Source organism: Vipera berus (genome assembly GCF_964194415.1).
Source record: "Vipera berus genome assembly, chromosome: 1".
In the NCBI taxonomy this organism is placed as follows: domain Eukaryota; kingdom Metazoa; phylum Chordata; class Lepidosauria; order Squamata; family Viperidae; genus Vipera; species Vipera berus.
The window spans coordinates 52630148-52657107 of NC_138202.1; the positions used below are offsets into that span (position 1 = coordinate 52630148).

The 26960-nt window shown below is 39.1% G+C and overlaps 1 protein-coding gene across 1 annotated transcript; it reads left to right on the top strand.

The window, feature by feature from the left end:
• The first annotated feature begins 508 nt into the window (after window positions 1-508).
• TMED10 (transmembrane p24 trafficking protein 10) lies at window positions 509-24925 on the top strand. The gene is made up of 5 exons (XM_081315115.1): window positions 509-909; window positions 4775-4895; window positions 10858-10931; window positions 16474-16600; window positions 19919-24925. Exons 1-5 carry the CDS (start codon window positions 595-597, stop codon window positions 20038-20040), a joined length of 759 nt encoding a protein of 252 aa, XP_081171241.1. The 5' UTR covers window positions 509-594; the 3' UTR covers window positions 20041-24925.
• The last annotated feature ends 2035 nt before the right edge of the window (window positions 24926-26960 follow it).

The window sequence follows — 26960 nt, forward strand, 5'->3', positions numbered from 1 at the left end:
TGAAGAAGCTTCTTGGATAAGAAGTGAAGTGTCTTCAAGGAGAAACAAAGTCCTGTTACCTTTTGAAATCGCACCTTTACACTATTCAGGTGACCCTGAGGGCACAGAAAAAAACCCCCAAGTAGCTTCAACGATTCTCAGAAAAGAATGCTAACGACCAGGTAAGACGACTGCAAGGAATATAAACCCTTCCATCCTCCACCAATTCAAGCAGAACTGAAGCAGCTTCTTGAATGAGAAGCGAAAAGAAAAAGTCCAGCTGCTTTTTGAAAAAGGTACTTTTGGGGCAGCCATGGCTGAGAATCTCCATTGACTCCGACGAGATTTGGAGACTCCGCGGACAACCCGGCATTGAATTACGCTCTCTATTCCAGGGGTCGGCAACCTTGGCTCTTTTATGACTCGCGGACTTCAACTCCCAGAATTCCTGAGCCAGCTATGCTGGCTCAGGAATTCTGGGAGTTGAAGTCCGCGAGTCATAAAAGAGCCAAGGTTGCCGACCCCTGCTCTATTCCCACCAATCCGCTGAACTTTCTGGCCCTTCTAGCACAATCGATCTCGGCAGCTGCCCCCGGAGGCGCCTGACTTCCCGTCATGCAACGAGCGAGGCGGTCACGTGCTGGAGGTGGAGGCAGAAAGTCCGGCCTGGTGTCGCTCGGATCTACCGCCATGCTGTTGCTTTCGCTGCTCCGCGGCCGCCTTCAGCACAAGCCGCCTTTCCTGACGTCTCTGCTTACGCTCCTTTTCCTCGTCCTGCTGCCGGGGCCCGCTCAGCCCATCTCCTTCCAATTGCCGGGCAAAGCCCGCAAATGCCTCCGGGAGGAGATTCACCGCGACAAGCTGGTCACCGGCGAGTACGAGGTGGCCCCCCCGCCGGGCTCGTCTAGCGGCCCATCGGCAAACCTCAAGGTGCAGGGCCGGCGAGAGCGCAAGCGGGGCAGTTGGGCGGGAGCGAGTGGGGGCTGATCGGGCCCTTAGAAACGTGTGTCCGTCCCTCGAGTGATACTTCCCTTCCCCTGCGCGCTACCTGCTACCTCCTCTCGGGACTCCGAGGGCCAGCCTGTTACCGACCTGCTTGTATTTCCGTTTCCTTCCGCATCTTGGGACACGTCAGCGTTCTCTGCGTCTCCTAAGAACAGGAGTCTTCAAACTTGACCCTTTTATGACTTGTGGACTTCAACTCCCAGAATTCCTCAGCCAGCTTGGCTGGCTGAGGAATTCTGGGAGTTGAAGTCCACAAGTCATAAAAGGGCCAAGTTTGAAGACCCCTGCCTAAGAAGGCTGAAAAAAGGCCAGTTTTGTGTACTCGCTGGAGGGATACCGTGCATAGCAATAGCACTTAAGACTTATATACCGCTTCACAGGGGTTTACAGCCCCTCTCTGAGCGGTTTGCAGAGTCAGCCTATTGCCCTCAACTGGGTCTTCATTTTACCTCCCTCGGAAGGATGGAAGGCTGAGTCAGTCAACCTTGAGCTGGTGAGACTGCATAGGCCAGGGGTAGGCAACCTCGGCTCTTTTATGACTCATGGACTTCAACTCCCAGAATTCCTGAGCCAGCGTGGCTGGCTCAGGAATTCTGGGAGTTGAAGTCCATGAGTCATAAAAGAGCCGAGGTTGCCTACCCCTGGCATAGGCCCTCTCAACAATTCCTTCGCCCGGGATATAAAGGCTGTTTATTTGTTTTAGTTCCCTCCTTGACTCGTTATTTTCACATACGTAGAACTTATTCATTCCTGACTTTATAGCTGAGCTTTTTTCTGTGTGTCCACCGTCCCATGCTGTAACTGTCCAAAACACAGTACTGTAAGGATTTATTCCCTGGGTTCTCAGAATAATATGACAGTAGGGAGTGTGACCCAAATAGCAAAAGACTGAAAGGGTGGGGTTTTTTTCTGCTTCACAGAGAAAGAGGAGAGACTATTAGGTGCAGAAGTTTGTGATCTTAAATTAACTGCAGTGATGATGCTAGGAAGCCAAGACTAAACCCATGCCCTGAAAATACAAAAGCATTATGAAATTCCAATATTGTATATTAAAGCTTGTTTCATAGAATGTGATATTCTTACCAAAAGTGGTAGGACTGTTTGGAGTAATCCCTACATTATCCAATATTGCAGGAAAAAAATATGTAGTACTATGTAAATTGGAACAAATTCGGTCGAATTTTTTATTTTTATTATGAATACACTATTCCAGGGGTAGGCAACCTTGGCTCCTTTATGACTCATGGACTTCAACTCCCAGAATTCCTGAGCCACCAGCTGGCTCAGGAATTCTGGGAGTTGAAGTCCATGAGTCATAAAAGAGCCAAAGTTGCCTACCCCTGCACTATTCTTTCTCCAAGCAAAATTCTTCCCTCATGGAGACTTTCTGGGATCTTTAATAATATGACTACTAAATGTGAAAGGAAATACATACACTGTTATATTTTGAACCATCCTTATAAATCCTTCTGAACTAAGTGGAAATGTATAAATGAAGCCAAAATTGTTTATGGCTTGGAAGCTTGTACATGTAGACCTTGACTTATAACCATTCATTTAATCATGTACAAAGTTAAAATGGCAGTGAAAAAAGTGATTTATGACCATTTTTCAAACTTATGACCGTTGCAACATCTCCATAGTCACATAATCAAATTTTGGATGCTTGGCAACTGACATGTATTTATGACAGTTGCAATGTCCCAGAGTCATATGATCACCTTTTGCGACTATCTGACAAGCAAAGTTATTAGAGAAGACAGATTCACTAAACAACCATCTTACTAATTTAACAACTATGGTGATTCACTTAACTGTGGCAAGAAAGGTCATAAAATCAGGCAAAACTCACTTAACTATCTTGCTTAGCAACGGAAATTCTGGGTTCAGTTGTTGAATCTGGCTTCCCCATTGACTTTGCTTGTCAGAAGGTCGCAAAAGGTGATCACATGACCCTGGGACACTGCAACCGTCATAAATATGAACCAGTTGCCAAGTGGGTGAATTTTGATCACGTGACCAGAAGGATGTTGCAATGGTTGTAAGAGTGAAAAATGATCAAAAGTCACTTTTTTCAGTGTTGTAACTTCAAATGGTCAGTAAATGAATGGTTGTAAATAGAGGATTACCTGTTCTTTGACTTTTTCTCATAATAATAGAGTCAAGGTGAAAGTGCTGTTTTTGAATAAAAGAGAACTAAGCCAGATGATGTTCCCATCTTCAAGAAAGGGAAAACAAAACGGACCCAGGAAACTACAGATCAATCAGTTTAACATCAATACCTGGGAAGATTCTAGAAAAGATAATCAAAAAACAGATCTGCAAACAACTAGAAGCAAACAAAATTATAACTAGTAGCCAGCATGGGTTTGTTAAAAACAGATCATGCCAAACCAATCTTATTTCATTCTTTGATAAAGTGACTAAACTAGTAGACCAGCGAAATGCTGTGGACATAGTATACTTAGACTTTAATAAGGCATCTGAGAAAGTAGACCACAACCTACTACTTGATAAGATAGAAAAATGTGGGTTAGACAGCATCACCACCAGATGGATCTGTAGCTGGCTGATAAACCGTACTCAACGAGTAGTCCTCAATGGCACCACATCCACATGGAGAGAAGTAAGTAGTGGGGTACCACAAAGTTCCGTCTTAGGCCCAGTATGTTCAATATTTTCATCAATGACTTAGATGAGGGAATTGAACTCATCAAATTTGCAGATCACACCAAACTGACAGGAAACTTTTTAATTATTGTGATTGCTTTTCATTATGTCATTTTGTTCAGGTTAATTCATTGTTAAGTTTACATATTTACCAAGCCATCTCAACACATACATATACTTTTGATTCTGGAGGAGTGCAACAGAGAGGTTCTTTAGCCCAGGGGTGTCAAACTCGCAATGTCACGTGACGTGTATCGCAACTTTTTTTCCATTACCGGCAATGGGGTGGGCGCGGTTTCTGCATGACGCATCTGACCCGCGGGTTGGCAGTTTGACACCCCTGCTTTAGCCTCTGTCCCAACTGCATATGGGCAACGTATTGTTCAGGTTGACACAGCGTTTGTGCATGGAGAGGTGTGATTGCTGCATAAGCATCGGAGAGGTGTGATTGCTGCATAAGCATCTATGGAACATCTTTCATTCTTTGTTGTACCCCCATAGTTGTGGAGGTTGACTTTTAAGCAGTTTGCCCAGAGTTTTATAAGCAATATGCCTAATGGTATATAAGTAGCTGTCATCAGTTGCCAGCTTAATAGAATTGTAGATGCAGCCAGACATTGGGAAGATCTAGTTCAGAACACCATGTGTGATTTAATTTTGTATGAAAAGAACCGTATTTGAATATTCTTATAAATTTTTACTGCATAAAATGAGACTTTAAATATATTTTAACATGTTCTAAGAATACAATTTATTATTTGATGTATTGTTGTTTTGGTAGTGGGGAAAAGCATTTATATAGTTTGTTCAAGTTAATTGTGTAGCTAAAGGTAGCTATCATTTGCCTTTACCAGCACTGCTATTCTACTTTTAATGAAATGAATGATATCTCCCATTATATTGTACCCTCTTTTGAGACAACTGCTTTTTGCTTAGTGAATACTGTTATACTAATATAACCTATTTAAGATGGTAGAGGATAATAACACATGGTTTTTTTTGACAATCACAATTAAATTAAATTTAAATTTTCAGCTATGTAAATGGACAAAAGGAAAATAATAACCCACCCAAATATTTAGCTATTTTCCTGCTTGCTTCTTTAATTTTTTTCTTACAGATTACTGACACAGCTGGGCATATCCTTTATGTCAAGGAGGATGCTACTAAGGGCAAGTTTGCTTTCACCACCGAGGACTATGATGTGTTTGAGGCTTGCTTTGAAAGCAAACTCCCTGTGGGTGAGTGTGAAAAACTGTTAGATGCTTTTGAGAAGTTCCTTTTTACTTTCTTTGCAGAATTCACTTAAAGAGATAATTTTGGGTATGAAGAAGGGATATCTGCTTTGCCAAATATTTTTGATCTTTTGAAATGAAATGCATAAGATTACTTAACCCCAATCTTTTAAAATTACTGATGAAGATAAATTATTTTTTACTAAAAATATTTGAAATTGACCAATAATGCAATCATAATATACTGAATAGAAGAACAATTTAACATGTGAAATACCAAGAACACTGTTACCAAAGAAGTATGTGACAGATAAAATGTCACTCAGCTACTAGGACTAGTTTGTAGATTGTGTTTAACTATAATAGTTTTTCACTTACCATATTGTGAAATGCATTTACTGTTTGCAACCCATAGTTTATGTTGGTGTTTTATGTGAACCAAGTAATTAACTTCAATAAAAAATAGCTTAGTCCCCATTCAAAATTCACAAAATATGGGCACAAGCAATAATTTTTAATATTCCCAGCCAGAAATTGCAGGAGAACAAGGAGAGGGTATTGATTTTAATCGCTTTATTTTAATTGATAAATTGCAGTATATCAAATATTTAGCTTTAATTTTGTATACTGCCCACATACATGTGAAATGGGGTAGCTACATAAATTCAATAAAGTGCCATATTTTCTAACCTCTTCCTGAATTTTTTTTGTTCTCTAGACTTGCTTCACATGTTTTTTTCACATAAGAGTTGTTCTGCCTGCTCTTTATTTTTTCTGCCCTTGCTTTGTATGGATGTTACATTAGATTTGGTGATACTAGAGCACTTTATAATCCTTGGTGATGGAAGTTGATCTGTTTATTAGATATCTGCTAATATCCTTGGATCAGGCAGGTAGACGTGTTATTGATATGAACATGATACATAGTGGTAAAGGTTGAGGATCTCTTGCATTAGTGTTTTGTCTCCTGTGAGGAAAAAGGAAGTGTAAAAGGCACTGGTTGTGTACCCAGATTTGGTGGACAATTGCCCAACAAGCCTTAGAGCTAAAGGTATTTTGAGAAGCTATGCATTTATTCATCTTTCAGTAGAATTACAGGATCAGAGTTCAGCAGAAGTATTGCATTGTCATTTTCATACTGCTTCTGATCAGGGATAAATAGCCGTTGAGGCTTGAAGAAGCTTTTATACTCACTGCTATAGATGAATTTTCTAAGTATTGTGTTTCCTATACTGCATTCTGAACTCATAAAAGCTGTGTACTCAGCACTGAGGGAAACTGAGATTTTATCAGAATTCTTGCCAGCCTATTTCTACCTTTTGAAGGATGTTGCTGAATTGCTTGCACCTTACAAAAAAGCATTCAGAGCTTCTTATTTGACAAGTGTCAAGTTCTGTATCAACACAGCCGGGTAAAGTCTATATAAATGATAATACCAGATACTTGATACTCTTTGAGTATTATAGGTTATTATGACCGTCAATAGTTTTTTTACATGTTGTTCATAAAATAGATGGATATTCTTTAACAGTTTAGGCAGCAGTGTATTTATCTCTGCCTGGGGAAACCAAAACTAAGATAACAGTTATTTGAGCTGTTGAGCCAGGTGGAGTTTGAGCAATTGGGATTTCTCAAGCTTGTAGCCACAAAAATGGGGAAGAGGAAGTGAAAGACACTTTTTTTTTGTACAAACATCCCATAGAGGGGAGAGGTGGCCCGCAAGACGTATAATGATCCCACAGTATGTGCAGAATTGCTAACACAATTTTTTTCTTGCGTCATTTACTGTGCTGTTCAAGCTGCAAAGTTGCTCCTATTTTTGCAGATTTTCCTCATATTTCTACTATACGCTGAAGTTTGAGAGTAATGATGTATGTACTAGTTATATCTATCAGATCAATTTTGAGTAGGTAGTTAATATTATTTGCATTTCTGTGTCCTTCACACAAGGGTGCCTTTAAAAATAACCCTTACATGGACATTCAGTCATTATTTGGTCAGATCTGAGATTGTTGTTGTTGTTCACTCTTTAATCTTGTTTTTCTGTTTCAAATTTTCTGAAGAGTTTCAGAGAGATATTTTCCTCTGGATCTAGAGCTAGTGAACAGTTTGAAGGCATACATCTTTCTCTGGCTTCCAGGGTGGGTATTGGAGTTGCAGCTCCTGATAAATGAAGAGAAAGCCACCGATAAAAAGATGGAGGGGGAAAGGAAATTGCACACTGTAGGACCATGGTACTCAGTATGCTTTAGGAAGGGGCACCCAACATTCACCTCCATCCAGTCTTTCTCTATAGAAAAGCTATGTGGAGAAAAGCAAGGCATTCCAATGGCAATTAGGGTTCTTGTACATCTAGTACCAATTGAAAAGAAAGTGGATAAGAGTGGCACTGGATGTAATTCAGTTGTATACTGTACCTGAAAGAGTTATATGTGCTTTTTGAAAGCAACATCCATACTTACTTTGGGTAAGTGTATTTGCTGAGACTTGAAAATGCTCTTAATCCTTCTGTGATTTACAGGGGAATAAGTGGCAATTAATTCTACCCATGGTCTACCAGTAAATGATGCACTGAACCCATTTTGATTTTTATAGGACTCATCAATTCCATATGGATTAAGAAAAGATTTGTGGCAAAAATATTTTGCAAACAATTTTTCACATGGATCCTGCCTCCTGGTAGTGTTTTTTTTGTGATGACAACAAAACTTGTCAAAACAAGTTATTGGATATTCTGGTTTGTTTAAAATGGAAAGAATCATTTGTTTATTGTAATTTTACCCATCAAACATACTGTGCTTTCTTATTTGTACTTTTATTTTGAATGCTATTTTTTATGTTAAATAAACAAAGTAACAAAGAACCATAAAATGATTTGGAAAGGATATTTTCTCATCAACATTTCTCAACTATGAGAAAAGTTTCTCATCAGCTATGTGAATTTCTATTTTTGGATGTCCAACAGAATATATTTTTATTCTATTTTACCAGTAAGTTTTTTAGATTTATCCATAACTTGTTGAAAGTACTATATGTATTCATTATCCTGACAGTTCCTACTATTTTAATTATTTGTCCTAACAGTTTCCAGATTCAGCTTTTGGGCATTTCTACTGTTGCAATGTAAGAACCAAAATGTTGCTAAAATTTTTGTAGTTTATGTAATGCAATTCTTTGTATATGTGCAAAATGAAACCTTGCTGATTTCAGTCATGTTTATTCGCTACATAGGTATTTGAATGACATTTTAAGAATTATTTCTTAAATTGCTCCATATTGATTATGTGGTTGTAATCAGAATTCATTTTCATAGAAACAGGTAACAATTGTGAGGTAGAAATTGGGGACTGCTTTTTTATCCTCAGCTATCTGAAAGGTACATTTCAGTATATTAGAAATTATTGTTGGCAGCAGCATCATTTCCATCAACTGAAGGACATTTCTTTCTCTTATCCACACAAAATATTTCTTATTGTATTGTGCTGCCATCTATTTGTGAAATAGAGTAAAAACATACCAATATTTTTCTACCTTGAGACAGAAATGTTGGCATGCAGTCTGTGAAACAGCTACATCATATGAAACTCTAAGAATTTATTATAAGCAAAAGAGGCAGGACAGAGAGGTAAAGTTTACTTGCTTCCTCCACTAAATCCATAGGAGCTAATTTTGTGGCTTCCCAGATATATATGCAGCTGCTTCTGCTTATAGCTCTGCTTGCTTGCTTCTCACTATATAATACATCAGGTTTCGTGGCAAGAGAGCCTTAAGCTACCACCAGCTTCCAGATGTTCCAGAAATTGCTATTGCTGTATATGATACATTGCCAGTGCTGGTGCCTTCTCCCTGGAGAACACATATGCATGTGTTAACCAGGATTTCTTTTGAGAAGTGAAAACAGCAGAACGCTAACCTCCTTCCCCCTAAACTTGAAATTTATTTTTTTGTGCAAGGTAGAGTTCAGAATAGAAAATCCTTTATTTGTAAGCATGAAAATCAAACTCACACATTCATGCTGTTTTTCCATTTAAAATCTGTTTAAAATCTGTTCCCTAAGATGCTAAACTAAACAGCTGGGTGATTGAGTTATGATTGTTGGGATCCCCTGTGATTGGTTCCTTCTTGTGTCCCATTTTCAAGATCATTTTCAATAGTCATATGTCTGACTTAACATAGCCTTAGTTATTCTGCCAAAAAACTTCCATTGCAAGCTTCATTTCTTACATTTCCCACTTAAAAACTAAGCTCATGTTCTTAGAAATAATGGATATTAAAAACAGGTCAGAATAAGGGGAAAAAGTAGAAATATTTTTCCTTTCCCCCAAAAATGAAATAGCAAAAGCAAAAAAAAAATCCTCTTCAAACTAACAGCTGTTGTTTAACCTGATGTATATACAGCTTTATCCTTTTCATGAATTTCTGGAAATAGAACATTTCTTCTTCTTTTTTTCAGAAGGTCTTTCTTCTAGCTACATATGTACATGAATGAAAGTGAGCCATGTTAAACTCTATAAGATTTAAGTAAACATGCCATAATTTATATCCAAGGTATTGGTCAGATTTCAACTGAAGGTAGATTTTCCATTTTTCCTCTTTCCTGATCTGTCTTCCTTTTTCCAGAAATCAGTACATGAATTATCATAACCAATGGAACATTTGTATGTGGAAGTAAATGTTTTCTGTGTACAATTTCCCCCCCTTGGTTTTCTTAAGAGAGATGTCCATTCTTTGCAGTATCAGAAAGACAATCTTAGCATCATTTTAAGATAGGGAAATGATAAATAGAATATAAGGCATCATTTTTGCAGATAAATCAGTAATATAGTCATCAAATTAGAACCATAATGGAGCCCACCCATCATGCTTTAACTTGTGACAGTCATAAAATCATCCTTTTGACTTATCTTCCGTGGTTAAGGAAATCTGTGGTCGTAAAATCTGCAAACCAGTGGTTTACTATGGATGTTTTGCTGAAAGTTGGAAGTAAATGATAGTTTTCAGCAAAATTGTCATAAAATGCAGTCACATGACTGTGGAATACTTGCAAGCAGCTGTAAATAGGCCTAGTTGCCAAGCACCCAAATATGGTTATGTGACTGCAGGTACACCCGACTGTTGGAACTTCAAATTTGGGTCATAGATTTACCTCAAGTAGATCTGTCGGAACTTCGAACAGTCACTAAGCGACCGGTTGTAAGTTGAGGACTACCTGCACTTGGAGTCTTTTAGAGATTGAACAGCTGCCTGCACTGTGTATAACAAAGCAGAAAGCTTTGTCTATAAAAGTTTAAAGCCTTAGGGTGTGATTTTTATTGCTTGGAGTTGAGATGATGATACATACTGTACTTTTTAAAATACCTATGAGTGTATATTTGCATGTAATTTATTAGCAGCATTCACTGAGGATTAATGACAAAGCTCTCTTTGCCAGCCCACTTACTTAAGGTTTATTTATGATGGTAATGGTAAAATGTGAATTGAAAAAAAAAAGACAGAGCAAGCTAGTGTTTTTAGCAATTTCCCAGATGGTGGAGAAGTTGGCTAGGTGGTCTGCTTTTCAAAGTAATTTCATCTGTTCCATTTAATATATCATTTGGCTTTCTACTGTTTCCATTTGGATAGACTTGGCCTGTTAGTTCCAGCTAGCCAATCTGGCGTTATTAAATGGTACTTATATATTTTCTTAGTGTTTGTGGGTGGACTGAAGGCCAGGAAATTGGAGTGTCTGCATTCTGCATTCTCCACATACATAGTTGCAACAGCTTCTTATTACTTTGGGGAGTTCTTTCTTTAGGAGAACCCTGTAGACTTTTCTATGGTTATAATAATAATTTGGCTGTGTCTTTAACTGTGCAGAGGCTTATAGAGAGTCAGTATAAATCCCTCTATAATAGGGAAGGGAGCAGAGCTGGGAATTTCCTGGCAGTCAAAGTACTGCATACAATGAATCCTTTCATTCCATTTCCAGGAACAGGGCGGATGCCAGACCAGCTTGTGACCTTGAATATGAAGCACGGAGTGGAAGCAAAAAACTATGAAGAGGTATATCTCTGCTTTTTCTGCCTTTGTCTCTGCTTTCTTGCTAGCACTCATGTGATGCTGTTGATGACCTTGACTCAAAATGTGATGATATTTTTGTATTTTAATGTTGTGCTCACTATCTAACTTCACTGGCTATTGCTTGTACCTAGTGATGTTTTTAAAATTTGCTGAGGTCATCGAAATTGGTGAAGTTGGATCAAACTGTATTTGATTAGAGATCATTTGTTCATTTCTTTAAACAGTTTTATAATAATACCTTATTAATGCAAACTATATTAACCTTACTTTAAAATAAGTTACTGAATTATTTCACAACAGATTTCATTTAAGGCTATTATTCCAAAGACATTTCAGAGGAACTACCCTATTGAATTCAGTACCTTGTTTCCCCAAAAGTAAGGCCTATACCAACAATAAGCCCTAGCTTGATTTTTGGGGGTGGGCCTAATATAAGCCCTATCCCAAAAATAAACCCTAGTTTTGGGCCGAGGCACAGACCTAAAAATCAAGCTGGGGTGAGGGTGTGGAGCTGCCCCACCTGCCCTGCACCAACTTACCTTGCAACCAGGCCTCTCCTTGCTGGCCCACTTCTTCTGAGGCCTCTTCTGCAGCCAGGCCTGCATTTCTCAGTCACAGGGCTTTCCGGAAGGCCTGTGCAGCCAAGAACTGAGCTATGGATTCAATCTGCAAGACCTCGGTACTCGGCTGCTTAGTCCTTCTGGAAAGGCCTGACTGCAAAATGCAGGTCCAAATGCAGCTGCGGAACTTCGGCCCCAGAAGTAGTAGTCTGGCTGGGTGGGGCTGTTGGTGCTGGAGGTGTGGTAAGGCCTACCCCGAAAATAAGACTTGGTTCCTCTTGGAGGCAAAACCCCCCCCAAAAACAACACAGTCTTAATTTCGGCGAAACACGGTAGGATTTACTTTGAAGTAAATATGCACAATGTTCTATAATTTAGGCTCAAATTCTGCAGTTTATGATCATTCATAAATGTTTCTCCACAAGGCTTTTAGAAAGAGGAAAATTTTGATAAAGCATAAAGCATACCTTTAGCTGGCTTGATAAAGTGTGGTTCCTATGAGTGTTATGAATGGAGATTCCTAGGTTTATTTAGTAATTACACATTTTCTTGATCATAGTCTATAAACAAAACATCTTACTTTTTCCTTCATTTAAAGTAGATGAAGGCTACCATCACGTGTACGGGTTGTTTTGCAACTCTCATAACTGTCTAGAATCATGTAATATATCTTCTAGGCCTTTTTGCTTTAGGTGAAATTTATAAAAAAGCTGCAATATTTGCAAACAACAACGTTTGATTGCCCTCTTGTGGCCTTCCAATAAACTCTTTAAATTTATTATGTATTCCGTGCTCATCTATATTACAATATTTGGTAGCAAAGTAATTTGAAGAAAACATTCAGTAGAAAGTATATTTAGGATTACAGTCAAAATCCTCTTGCAATTAAACATAAAATTCTTAAAGCCACTTCTTCCATGTAGCATTTCTGGTTATGTGAGATTTCATTTCCATTTGAGAGACAAATGTATCTTAAAATTATTTAATATTTTTAACAATTCTTTAAATGTTTGGTAAAATCAATTAGAATTCACTAAACTGTTATCAAGACAAAAAAATTAAAGGTTTGATTTATAAGTGAAGGAACTTCTGTTTAAGAAAATTATGGGAATCATAGCAGCTGGAACATTTTTAAAGATTATTGATAAAAAAAGAAAGTGCAGATATTTGACTTTCTCATTAAGTGCTATTTATTTATTTATTTATTTATTTATTTATTTTATTTATTAGTTTTTATAAACCGCCCTTCTCCCGAGGGACTCGGGGCGGTGTACAGAGGAAGGAAGGTATACAGATCGAACAATAAAAATAATAAGAAACACTAATGAACACAAACTGGGACCCCAATTAACGCTATCATGCCAGGCCAGCCTGCTGAAACAGGAAAGTTTTTAAGTCGCGACGGAAGGTACGGAGGTCAGGGGCCATCCGGATTTCTGTTGGTAAGGTGTTCCAGAGGGCTGGCGCACCCACTGAGAATGCCCTCCCCCTGGGGGCCACCAGCCGACATTCCTTGAGCGGTGGCACCCTGAGGAGGCCCTCTCTGTGGGAGCGCACAGGACGGTGGGGTGCTGACATCGGCAGAAGGTGCTCCCGAAGGTAGTCCGGACCCATGCCATGTAGGGCTTTGTAAGTCATCGTTAGCACCTTGAACTTCACACGGAAGGCAGCCGGAAGCCAGTGCAGCGCACGGAGGAGAGGTGTGATATGGGAGTATCGGGAGGCTCCCAAGAGTGTCCATGCCGCCGCACTTTGCACCAGTTGAAGCTTCCGAGTGGATCTCAAGGGCAGCCCCATGTAGAGAGCGTTACAATAGTCTAGGCGAGATGTCACAAGGGCATGGGTGACTGTACGTAAGGAATCCAGGTCCAGATAAGGCCGTAGTTGGCGAATTAGTCGAACCCGGGAGAAGGCCCCCTTGGTCACAGCTCCAATGTGGTCTTCCAGGGAGAGCTGCGAGTCTAGGAGGACACCCAGGTTGCGGGCCCTATCAACAGGGGGAAGTAACTTGTCCCCAATGTTAAGCAGTGGGACGTTCTGAATCTCCTGGTTTCCCGGTACGTACAGCCATTCAGTCTTGTCCGGGTTCAGTTGAAGCCTGTTTCTCCCCATCCATTCCCGGACCGCTTTCAGGCAGCGGGACATCACGTCTAGGGCATCACTGATATTGTTTGGAGTTGAGATAAAAAGCTGGGTGTCATCAGCATACTGATGGTACCCTACTCCAAAACTGCGAATGATCTCACCCAGCGGTTTCATGTAGATGTTGAACAGGAGAGGCGAGAGGACCGACCCCTGAGGGACTCCGCAAGCGAGAGGCCTCGGGGTCGACCTCTGTCCCCCTGTCAGCACCGACTGCGAGCGACCCTGGAGAAAGGAGGAGAACCAACGCAGAACCGTGCCTCCCACTCCCAGTCCCCTGAGGCGTCGCAGCAAGATACCATGGTCGATGGTATCGAAAGCCGCCGAGAGGTCTAATAAGACTAGGACAGAGGAATGGCCCCTGTCCCGGGCTCTCCAGAGATCATTCATCAGAGCGACCAATGCCGTCTCCGTGCTGTAGCCCGGCCTGAAACCCGATTGGTACGGGTCTAGATAAACCGCTTCATCCAGGATCTGAGGAAGTTGGTGCGCCACCACGCTCTCAACAACCTTCGCAAGGAAGCGAAGATTGGAGACTGGACGAAAGTTATTCAAAGAGGATGGGTCCAAGGTGGGCTTCTTGAGGAGAGGTCTCACCACCGCCTCCTTCAAGGCGGTGGGGAAGTGACCCTCACTCAGAGAAGCAGAGATGACCGCTAGGAACCAGCCTCGTGTCGCCTCTCGAGCTGCATAGGCCAGCCAGGAAGGGCACGGGTCCAGTAAGCATGTGGAGGAGCTTAACCTTCTCATAATCCTGTCCACTTCCTTAGGAGTTACAGGATCAAATTCTTCCCAGATGACGTCGACAAGACTGTCCATGTCTTGTTCTTATATATGACATCGCGGGAAATGAATATAAAATTATTCCCCTTTCAAGGTTGGAGTCCACCTTTAATCCTCATCTGTAATAATACAGTATCCCTGATGTTGCAGATTGCGATTGTCATGGCCAGATCACCATATGTGAAGTATTATTAGTTGGAGTGATCCTGAATTTTTAATCTCCCCTTTTACCACGATTCCTGCATGGTGATAGCTCTGCAGGCAGGGTGAGCCCTGCTAGCCACACAGAATGGCCCCAAAATTAAGGGGTTTACATCTATTGAAGTATTACACTTCTAAGTAAATAGGAAACAATAATTAGCTACATTGGATAGTAAATATGTTTTGTAGTTTCAGTGTTAGGCAGGTGGTTTGTGGTACCTTGTCCAATTGTCTGTTACCTTGTAGTGTTCAATCAGAGTTGTATGCTATATTATATAGGAAAAAGAAAGTGGTTTTGCCTTCAGGAAAGAATTGGTTGCTTAGCAATATAATTAGTTCCAGATATTAGAGCTAGTACTTGTGCCAATTTTATGCCTATGAACATTTGTGCCTGGTGATGAAGGATAGGAAATAGGATTTTAGGGATGTTGAAATTCTACCCTTTTTATTCTGGGTACATTTTTTATAATCTCATCATAGCCAAGCAATAATTGGATTGTTTATTGTGGCAAAAGATGGAGTATTGGCTATGAGCTTCCTGACATTAAAAGAATCTCAAGTGGTGGGATGTGTAGACACATGTCTGATCAGAGTAGACAGTGCTGATCCAGATATATCTATTCTGTTTTCAATTAAGGCATTTTTGTCTAAAGTTTTTTTTAAAAAAACCTGCATTTTAAGATCGGAACTGTTGGAGACATACTGTATTTCCTCAAAAGCCCTACCCCAAAAATAAGCCCTACTTTGGGGGTAAGACGCATGCCTAAAAATCAAGCTAGGGCGGGGAGGGGTTGGAGCTCCCCACGTGCCCCGTACCCATTTACCGTTGCAGCCAGGACTTCCATGAATTGACAACTGCCTCTCCTTGCCAGCCCATGTCTTCTGCGGTGTCCTCCAGCCTGCATTTCACCATGAGAGGCCTTTCCGGAAAGGCCTCTGACAGGGAAATGCAGGCCGGAGCTCCATTCTCAGTTGCAGAATGAAGCTGCTCCTTCGGCCACAGAAGTGGGCTGGCTGGCTGGGGCTATTGGTGCCGCCGTGGCAAGATGAGTGGAAAAGACAGCCCCAGAAAATAAGACCTGGTGCCTCTTTTGGAGGCAAAAAAGTAAAAAAAGACTGGGTCTTATTTTCGGAGAAACCAGGTAGATGGGATTGGTATAAAAATGCTGGGGGAAAAATCTGAAATTAACTTGCTCAATAGATGGTGGAGGAATCTGCATAAACAAATGTGCAGTAATTATAGCTGCCCTTATTGCCCTAGGAATCTGCTCAAAGAGCTTTAGAAAGGTAGTCCTCATTTACTGACCACTTGTGTTCAGTGACTGTTACTACAGTGAAGTTACAGGGTTCTGAAAAAAAGAGACTTAAAAGCATAGTAGCGTCTCCACATCATATGATTGCAACTGAGGTGTTTGGCAATAGGTACATATTTATCACAGTCATAGTGTCCTGTAGGGTAGCCAAGTGATTGGCATCTGCAACCTTTACAGCTGGTTTCTGACAAGCAAAGTCAATGAGGAAGCCAGCAGGAAGTCGCAAGCCATGGATACATGACATGTCACTTAACAACCTGCAGGGATTTGTTTAACAATCACAGCCACTAGTGGCTTTACTTTACTTTATGACCACATCGCTTATTGACACAATTGCCAGTCCAAACTGCAGTCAGTAAATGAGGACTACCTGTACTCACAAAAAATATTTTAATAAGTATTGCCTTAGGGTATACCATGTTTTATTGATGGCATAGTGAACTGTGTTTCAATAGAGGTCCACATTTAAATGGGAATGGGTTGATACCTTCTGGATCACTGACATATAATGTCATCTTTTATTAGATTGCTAAAGTGGAAAAGCTGAAGCCGTTGGAGCTGGAGCTGCGACGACTGGAAGATCTTTCAGAATCTGTTGTTAATGATTTTGCATACATGAAAAAGCGGGAAGAGGAGATGCGGGATACTAATGGTATGTACTTAGGGGCCTCTACATACCACTAATATGTCTCTCTGGCTAGAGCAGACATGTCAAACTCGTGACGTCATGTGATGTCGTGTGACATATCAGGACAGTTTTGCCATTGCCGGCAATGGGGTGGGCATGGCTTCCACGTGATGCGTCCGGCCCGTAGGCCGGCAGTTTGACACCCCTGGCCTTGAGAATACAAATAATCAGTTTTTTATATAAAACATGATAATTAAATATTCCATTACTCTATTGTTTTAATTATTTAATAAGAATATAACTTCCCATACAGTTGCATTTCAAAATTTATTATAAAAGTTTGGAAATACAAGATAAAAACAATAAATCAATATCAAATCAAAAACATACCAAAAATATGAAGTGGAAAAGAAAATATAAACACCTGACAGTCATTTAGGGAACAACTAAGCAAAGATGTCTCCAAAAGCTGTGGTACCTGATGAATTTCAGCATACATATTGGCATGGAGAAAGGTCACCACGTGTCACTACTATAAACAAGATAAGTTTAGTTTAGTTTATTAGACTTATATACCGCCCTTCTCCCGTAGGACTCAGGGCAGTTCACAAGGTTTTTTAAAAGAAACAATACCACAATTACAAAATTTAAAACAATTAAAATGGTTATATTAAACCTTGAATATAAAAATCCTAATTAAAAACCAATTAAAACCCCAATTAATACCCTCAGTCCAGGCCAGAAAGCTCAAAGAGCCAGGTCTTCAGGTCCCGGCGGAATGAACGGAGGTCAGGGGCAGTCCTATGCTCTACAGGCAGCTGGTTCCAAAGGGCCGGCGCACCCACAGAGAAGGCCCTCCCCCTGGGTATTGTCCGCCGGCAATCTTATTGGCGGTACCCTGAAAAGACCCTCCCTGTGGGAGCGCACAGGACAAAGGGAACATAAAGTCTCCCCGATAACCACCGCCACCCCTCCACCCCTACTCTGAGCCCGTGGCTGGTGTAGCACACGGAAACCTGGGGGGCATAACTCGGTCAGAGGAACCCCTCCCTCCGAGCCCAACCAAGTTTCCGTGATGCATGCCAGATCCGCACATTCCTCCTCGATCAAGTCCTGAACATTAAGCATTAAGTTCATCAAAGAAAGGAAATTATGCTTTGAAATAAAAAAAATATCAAATGTGATCCAATTCTACTTTCCACTCTAAAGCTCCAAGCCACTCTTTTACATCTTGAGGATGAAATAATTTGCAGTACTTGACTTATGACCACAATTGAGCCCCAAATTTATGTTTCTAAGCGAGACAGTTGTTAAATGAGTTTTGCCTCATTTTACAGCCTTTCATCCCATAGCTATTAAGTTAGTAGCACAGTTGTTTAGTGAATTTGGCTTCCCCATTGACTTTGCTTTTCAGATGGTCGCAAAAGGTGATCACATGACCGCAGGATACTGCAACTGTCATAAATATGAACCAGTTGCCAAGGGAATGAATTTTGATCACATGACCATGCAGATGCTGCAGTGATCATGTGAAAACAGTCATAAGTCACTTTTTTTAAAAGTGCTGTGGTAAGTTTGAATGGTCACTAAACAAATTGTTGTAAGTCGAGGATTACCTGTATTCACTGCTTTAGCCCAATGACAGTTGACATAAATTCACAGAGACCAGAAAAATATAATCTGACACTAGTAGGACAGTCTTAACATGAATGAAGTGCATGCGGCTCATATTCTGAAATTCTCCTGCACTATACCTGTGACCATCTCTGCCAGCTAAGTTGGAAAGCAGACTGGAATTCCACCAACAAAATCTTTAGTCTGTTTCTTTCAAACAATAAATGTTGTCAGTAGCTTCCCCCAGTTTGGAGAAATGTTCTGATAATAAGTTATTGTAATGGACCCTAGTGATTCCTCATATTCTCTAGCTTGGAAGTTGACAGAGTTAAGTCAAATATACCACATAGGTCTTGATAATATGTGTGAGATAATGTTCATTCTTAGAATGAACCTACATTTTGTGTACCAACCTTTTTAACGATATTACCAGGTGATTAATAAATGAGAATGGTAAGCCATCCTGCTTTTTAAAATTTTCTCTTCTCGATCCCTCTCCAACTGATTACCTGAACTCTGTTCTGCATGTTTGGTTATCATACACTCTAATTTTGCTATGCCAATATAATATGTTTCTTTTTGCCACTTTCAATGTCAGTGTCAAAAGAAACAGGTTTCCATGTCACTCACTGTCGGATATGCACATCTAGTTCTAAGAACAAATTCTGTATTCGGAATGTGATCAGAAGTAACTTATGAGCATGCTTTATAGTATGTTTTATAACTGATTCTAAAACTTAAAACTTTCCCTTTCTAGAGGGGTGTGATTCAGTAGAAGCGATGGGTATAAGCAAAACATAATTTTGAGGACTGTTTATTGACAATGCATATCTCTTCAAATCCAGTTGTTATGAAACCTAAGAATATGAATCTAGAATACACAATAACAGAGCTGGAAGGGACCTTGAAGGTCTTCTAGTCCAACCCCCTGCTCAAGCAGGAGACTCTGTACCATTCTGGACAAATGACTCTCAAATCTCTTTTTAAACAGCTTCCACTGATTAATTGTTTTCACTGACCAGAAATTTCTCCTTAATTGAATCTTTCTTCCTTAAGCTTCCATCCATTGCTTCTTGTCTTGCCCTCGTGTTTTGGAAAAGAGGTTAACCCCTTCCTCTCTCTGACAGGCCCTTCAAATATTGGAAGACTGATACCATGTCATCCCTAGTCCATCTCTTCATTAGACTAGATATTCTCAGTTCTTGCAACGGTTATTGTACAATTTAGTCTTCATTCCTGTAATCATCTTTGTTGCTCTTCTCTGCACTCTTTTTTAAAGTCTCAACATCTTTTTTGTGTCATGGGGACCAAAACTGGATGCAGTATTCCAAGTGTAGGCTTACCAATCCAGTATAAAGTGGTACTAACATTTCACATGATCTTGATGCTACCCTTCTGTTGATGCAGCCTAGGACTTTATGGCTTTTGGGGCAGCTGCAGCACACTGCTGGCTCGTACTTAAGTAACTGACCACTAGGACTCCTAAATCCCTCTCGGTTACTGCTGTTGCATCAGATGCCACCTATTCTATACTTCTGTATTTGTTTTTTATAATTTGAATTGTATTTGTTGAATGAAAACAGAACATCTTTTAATTATATCTTATCCACTGAGCCCAAACAGCTATAATAGATTTTTACTGATAATTTTTATATCAGCATTTCAAGTGAAGACATAGAAGGCGGTTTGTGTGGCATTTTTTTCTAACAATGGGCTTTTTTGTTTCAGAATCTACCAACATTCGAGTACTATACTTCAGCATTTTCTCAATGTTCTGCCTCATTGGACTGGCAACTTGGCAAGTCTTTTATCTGCGGCATTTCTTCAAAGCTAAGAAGTTGATTGAGTAGCAAGAAGGGGTAATTTTCCCTTGTTTTGATACCCCAGGAACAACACAGAGACCTAGCAATGACTATTGAGAGCCATCTTGGACTTGATCTGCAAAAATGAACTTTTTCTACAATTACCCACCAAAGGGAGGGAGGGAGGGAGGGAGGAAATACTGGCACAAAAACTGAGGAGGAAATTAAGGAGTATTGGATACATTTGGAAGAGGCCATAGTTTGATTTTAAGAATTTTTGGACGCAAATAAAATTGTCTCAAACTGATTTTTTTTCTTTACATGAACAGCTAAATGATGTTAATCTTATATATCACAAAGTCGCTCGTATCTTCCACTTCAATACGCAGAATGTGATATATTTGAACCATGGAGTTGGGTGAGGGAATGGCTCAGAAGTACTTGGAGCAGAACTTCACAGAAACAGAGATTGCAAATGATTAGGAGCCACATTTCAGGAAGGGAGGATAAATGACCAGTGACAGCTTTCTATGAAAATATTTGGTGTCCATGTTGTTATGTTACTTCCAATGGCTTAACAGAAATGATGCCATTGTTTAAATTACAGAAGGACTTGAGGTGTAACTTCTTCAGATTTCTTATCCTATATACTCTGATATAATTTCTGCTAAATGTCTATGGAGATTCTCGCTCATCCAGATCATTATAGTCCCAAAGGTGTTGTTCAAAAGGCAAATGGACTTTCTTTTTTACCAACACAGTTACCTTTTGAACAACACCTTTGGGACAATTTCTGCTAAAGTGACACAGCTCTTGAAAAAGCACCTTGAGTACTGTAAGAGTTTGTTTATTTAATCAAAAGAAGCTTTCCCCTTACTTATACTTGAAATGCATGCTTTTATTTTCTTTTTCTTACCTTTTTCTTTACTTCCTCCATTCAACAATAAAAATACTACTTAATCTGTATCAGACCTGCATTGGACAGATTTAAATCTGCTTATAGTTAGATGCTTAGTCTTTCATCCATGTATAGAATGTATAGAGCAATCAATTTGTGTGATAAAACATAATCTGTACTTCTTTCTCAAAGTGTTTACATTTTCCCAACACTTTATAAGATTTACATCAGTGGCAAAAATATATAATAGTTCTAAATTCTATTTGTTGATTCTATATGGCCAGCACAACACCTGTTCGGTGTTGGATAAACGCACTTCTAAACTGCTATGCATTTTCTGATTCCTATGCTGAAAACATCAGTTCATTGAGAGCAGCTTATTTGGCTGAATTTTTTTCTTCTAGTCTAATTACTAAATCCCAGCTCCACTGTTTTAGAAAATATAATTACTAAATTTACAAATAGTAAAGGTTCCCCCACACATGCGTGCTAGTCGTTTCCAACTCTAGGGGCCGGTGCTCATCTCCGTTTCAAAGCCGAAGAGCCAGCTTGTAAGTGTTGTAACTTACAGTCTATCAAATAATTTGACTCCATTAACAGAAGGATGCCTGTTGTGAACCCAGTTTGCCACTCCTGTCTCAAAATCCTAATTTCTTGACCACAAAGCAAAAGTAACTTATTTTTTAAGTATTCATAGTATAGTGTACAAAGTATAAAGAAGTCCTCTCAAGAAAACTATGTTAAATGTAGGATATCACACAGCTATGTAAAGGTCTTAGTATTTGTCATAATTTTCTTCTTGGATTTGTTTCTCAGTGTTGTGAGATTTGCTTACAAGTTTTCATATGGATTATTTTAGACACTTCTCTGGCAATTTCTCTAAATATTTAGAGGAAATTAAACCTGAGATGTGATGGAAAATAGGCTTTAGAACAGGGGTTCCCAACCAGGGTTGCTGGTTTCAAAACATGGGTTTTCAAAATTATAGTGTATATGCATAATTTGTTGCCATTATGTCAAACTTTTGTAAGGGGTGCAAAAATATATCACAAGCATTCTAAGGGTATGGGGTATAGAAAAGGTTGGGAGCCGCTGCTTTAGAAGATAAAAGGCTTATCTCACATGGCCTTAATTTAGTTTTTAGTAGGAAATCTAACATTTAAAGAAAAACTGGGCAGAATTAGCATCTTTTAGTAAGTGACATGATATACACAATAGTTTTGCCTTCCTGTCATTAGTGTCTTTGCTCCTAACTGCTATATTATACATACAAGTAAATAAAACAAGTTTAATTTTATCTGAAATCTGGCTGGGGATATTTCTCAATAAAATAGTTTTTGGGGAAATTATTCTTTAAAGTAGTGTGTCTGTAAATTGATCAAACCTTTACATTTCATTTAACTGACTTTCTAAAGTCTGAATTGAATAATTTGTTTTTACTTTTTTACATCTAGTACATTTTGGATCTCATTTATATTAGCCTCATGAACAGAGAATATAGTTTACCAATTAATTGAATCTATATAAACTACAATGAAATCAAAACATTGTGCAAGCTGTAAACGAAGCCCTAGATACATATAATTGTTTAATTAAGTAGCCTTTCAAGTCTAAAAGGGTTTGACAGCCACTTTTGAGGGTATTGGGAGATATTTGTTGGAAATTGTATACATGTGCTGAAACCTTAAAGATAACATAAGTGGTGACATTATTTCTGCGTCCATCTATGAAACTAGATTCAGCTAAAAATACCGTAAGGCTGCAAGGTAAGAAGCTGCAGTGTGTAAGCTATTGCGTAAGCTATTGTGTTTGATTTTGTCTAAATCAACACTTGTTCCATGTGAGTGTTTGTTCTGTGTAAAGACGGGGAGTAATCAGGGCAGAGTTTGACTTATGTATACATTCACCATTGTATGCTTAAGTATGGTTTATATTTGTTTCACCAAAATGTGTTCTATCAGTTTCCCCGTCTCGCTATTTATAACTCTTAGTACAGGTAATCCTCAACGTATGACCAAAATTGAACCCAACATTTCTGTTGCTAAGCGAAATAGTTGTTGAGTGAAAGTTGCCCCATTTTATGACCTTTCTTGCCACAGTTAAGTGAATCACTGCAGTTGTTAATAACACAGCTGTTAATTGAATCTGGCTTCCCCACTGACTTTATCAGAAGATCACAAGGTGATCACAGGACTACAGGACACTATAGCTGTCATAAATACATGCTAGTTGCCAAGCGTCCAAATTTTGATTATGTAACTATGAGGGTGTTGCAATGCTTGTAAGTGTTGTAACTTTTCAGTGCCATTGTATCTTCAAACAATCACTAAACAAACTGTTCTAAGTTGAGGACTACCTGTAGTACAAAGAAATTTGTATATTATTTTAAACAAATTATGTATACTTTTGTGCATGAACAGTTGAGAAAAAGTTTCATTTCAGGGAATTCTTAAGTCTGGGATATAGTACAAATTCCAACATTCATAGCATTTAAGTTTTGTACACAAGGAAAAGTGAAGCAGCAAATAATAAAGGAGTACTTAATGCAGTCCCTTCAGAGATCTGTATAATGCAGTATTTTTCAACCTTGGAAACTTCGAAATGTGTGAACTTCAATTCCCAGGATTCTCCAGCCAGCAAAGTGTTCCAGTCTTACCAAGGTTGAGAAACGATGGTATAGTGTTTAGGGAAATTTTAATCCAAGGACATACCAATGAAGCCATTAAAGCCTTATCTTTTTGTATGTTCTGATTTCTCCACTAATCAGCTGTTATGTTGACCAGCAGCTAGGATGCTTTAAATGTATCTTGTTATATTTTAAATAGTATAAACTGCTTTACTGAAATGTAAATTCACTTTTAAATACATGTCAGATATTTAAGAAAATAAATTCTCAATATACTCAATCCCATTGAATATGTAAGCATATAAAAACTATAAAACTAATTACCTAATAGTAACAATTTAAGTAAGGAATATACTTCAAATTCCACAGAGTAAGAATTCTTTTTTTTATTTCATAAGAGTATGAATTCTTAAAAAAATTTTAGCTAGGAATTTCTCAGGAGTTTGGCTCTCTTTGAAATGATTATTTTGTTGGCCACAGAAACATGAGATGGCATCTATTCACAGCTGTTTAAGAAAAGATGACTAAAATCAATCCCTTTGAAATATGTAAAGAAGCCTTCATTATCCCAATGCCTTCCAGAGGAAATGGGATTGCTTTGGGCCATACTGGATGGGAGTTGCAATCCCAGAAGCCTGAAAAAAATGCCAGGTCAGGAAAGACTGCTTTAGAAGAAAGAGTAAGTGGCTCCATTTATCTGATTTTTATTCAAGCACAGGGAAAACAAAGGACTTAGAACTGGTCCTTGACATTTGGCCGTCCCAGCATCCCTACAGTCATGTGATTGCACTCTGGGCGCCCAGCTTTTGAACCAAGTTGCAGCCATGTTGCAATTTATGACATTCCTGCTGGCTTTCCCCAAGAAGTCAACGGGGAAATGGACAGGAAGTTGAAAGTTGCAGCTGTGAGGTCCTTCTTTAATTACCTTGCTTCACAATAGCCATATGGCATCACACTTTACTACTGTGTCACTTAGTGACAGCAATTCCAGTGCAATTGGCATTTGAAGTCAAGGCTACTTGTCTGCCAAGACATATTGAGATCAGGTATGTTGTCTGATTCAGAAAATACTAAAAATGAATTTAAAACTGAAACCAGCTCTTCTTTTGGGTTTCATGGATGACCAAATAGAAAGAAAACATGGGATTTGTTTCTATATATAACAACAGCAAAGAGACTTTTATATGTACAGAAAGATACATTCCCACAACTGAAGAGTGGATTTTGAAATTAATGGAATTGGCAGAGTGACAAAACTGACTACTTTGATGAAAGATAAAAGCCTATTTAGTTTTGCTTCTGTTTGGAAACCACTGTTGGAGTTTTTGGAACATAAGGAAGTTTTGATTTTAGGATTTCATTATTACATTTGGTGTTATTAATAAATGCATGCTGTTTTTGTTGTATAATTTTAATGTTTTGACTTTAATATGTATATTTTATGTTTTTGCATTTTTGTTTTAATTAAATTACCCATGGCACTGTTCATGAGTAAGAGGTTACTATTTGTACCTTTACTAAAGAGAGTCAGAAGTCAATCACCCTTTTCTTTTTTTGTCACTTTGAATTTTCCCCTTTTGTATTTTTCCCTTTTTATTTTGTATTTTAAAAAAATAATAATGTCGATTTAAAAAGATAGTTAAGACTTATCTTAATTAAAAATAATATTTTGTAGTTTGACAGATAATTTTGGCATTCAGAGTAAATTGTGTAAAAGGTCAGTAGAAAGTTCGCTAGCAATTTTTGGCTCTAAAAAATATAAGTACCTTAATTAATTTTAAACTTGTGAAAAAATATGACTAGCTTTATGGTAAATTTATGGTAAATGTAAATGTTCAATATTAATGTTTTGTATTTGTATTAGTTAAGTATTGAATGTATATGTATCAAAATACATTTATCCTTTTGAAAAAACCCACTTCCTTTGAGAAAATAATGGAACTGCGTGTTACAGGAGTCAAGAAATACATCACAGACCAGCACTTGATACAGGAACCATAAAAGACTTTGAAAAGATATTTACAGTGCATCCAGAAAGCATTCAGACCCCCTTCACTTTTGTCAATTTTGTTATGCTGCAGCCTGATTTTACAGTTGTTGAAATTAATTTTTTCTCATTAATCTACACTCAGTATCCCATAATGACAAAGTGAAAATAGAATTTTAAATGTCTGTAAATTTATTAAAAAGAAAAATTGGCATAAATATGCAGACCCTTTGCAACAGTATGTGAAATTTAGCTCTAGTGCCTCCCATTTCTCTTGATAGTTTCAGACATGTTTCTACACTTTCTTTGGAGTCCACCAGTGATAAATTGATTGGACATGATTTGGAAAGGCATACAACTCTCCATAGAAGGCCTCACAGCTGAAAATGCATACTGTAGCAGAGCAAAAGCCACGAGGTGAAAGGAACTGCCCGCAGAGCTCAGAGACAGGATTATTGCCAGGCACAGATCTGGGGCAGGCTACAATAAAATTTCTGCTGCACTGAAGTTTCCTAAGAGCACAGTAGCCTCCATTATTCTCAAATGGAAAAGGTTTGGCACAACCAGGACTCTTCCAAGAGCTGGTAGCCCAGTCAAACTGAGCAATCAGAGAAGGGCCTTAGAAAGGTGACCAAGAACCTGATGGGTCATTCTGACTGAGATTCAGAGATCTTGTGTGGAGATGGGACAGAGTTCCAGAAAGACAACCATCACTGCAGCCTTCCACCAATCTTGGATTTATAGCAGAATTGCTAGAAGAAGCTTCTCAGTGCAAAACACATGAAAGTCCACTTGGAATTTGCAAAAAAAAAACCCCACATCAGAACGACCCTTAGACTGAGAGAAATAAGATTCTCTGGTCTGATGAAACCAAGATTGAACTGTTTCACCTCAATTCTAAATGTTTGGAGGAAAGCAGGCACCATTCATCACCTGCCCAATATCATCCCTTAATATCATCCCTCCTTAAGTAACACCAGCTGCCTGCAATTAGTGCAGGTTCGCATCCCACCAGGCTCAAGGTTGACTCAGCCTTCCATCCTTCCGAGGTAGGTAAAATGAGGACCCAGATTGTTGGGGGCAATTAAGCTGACTTTGTAATAATGCCGCTTGGGGGTGTGTGTGAAAGCCCTAATAAGCAGGCATATACATAGAATGAAGGCTACTGCTAAGCTTGTAAGCCGCCCTGAGTCTTCGGAGAAGGGCGGGATATAAATGGAATTAAAATAAAAAAATAAAATAAATCCCAATAGTGCAGCGTGGTGATGGCAGCATCATGCTGTGGGGGTGACTTTCAGCAGCAGGGACTGGGAGACTGGTCAAGGTTGAGGGAAAGCTGAATGGAGCAACGAAAACCTGTTCCACAGCACTCAGGACCTCAGACTGGGCTGAAGGTTCACTTTCCAACATGACAACGATCCCAAGCACACAGCCAAGACAACACCAGAGCGGCTTAG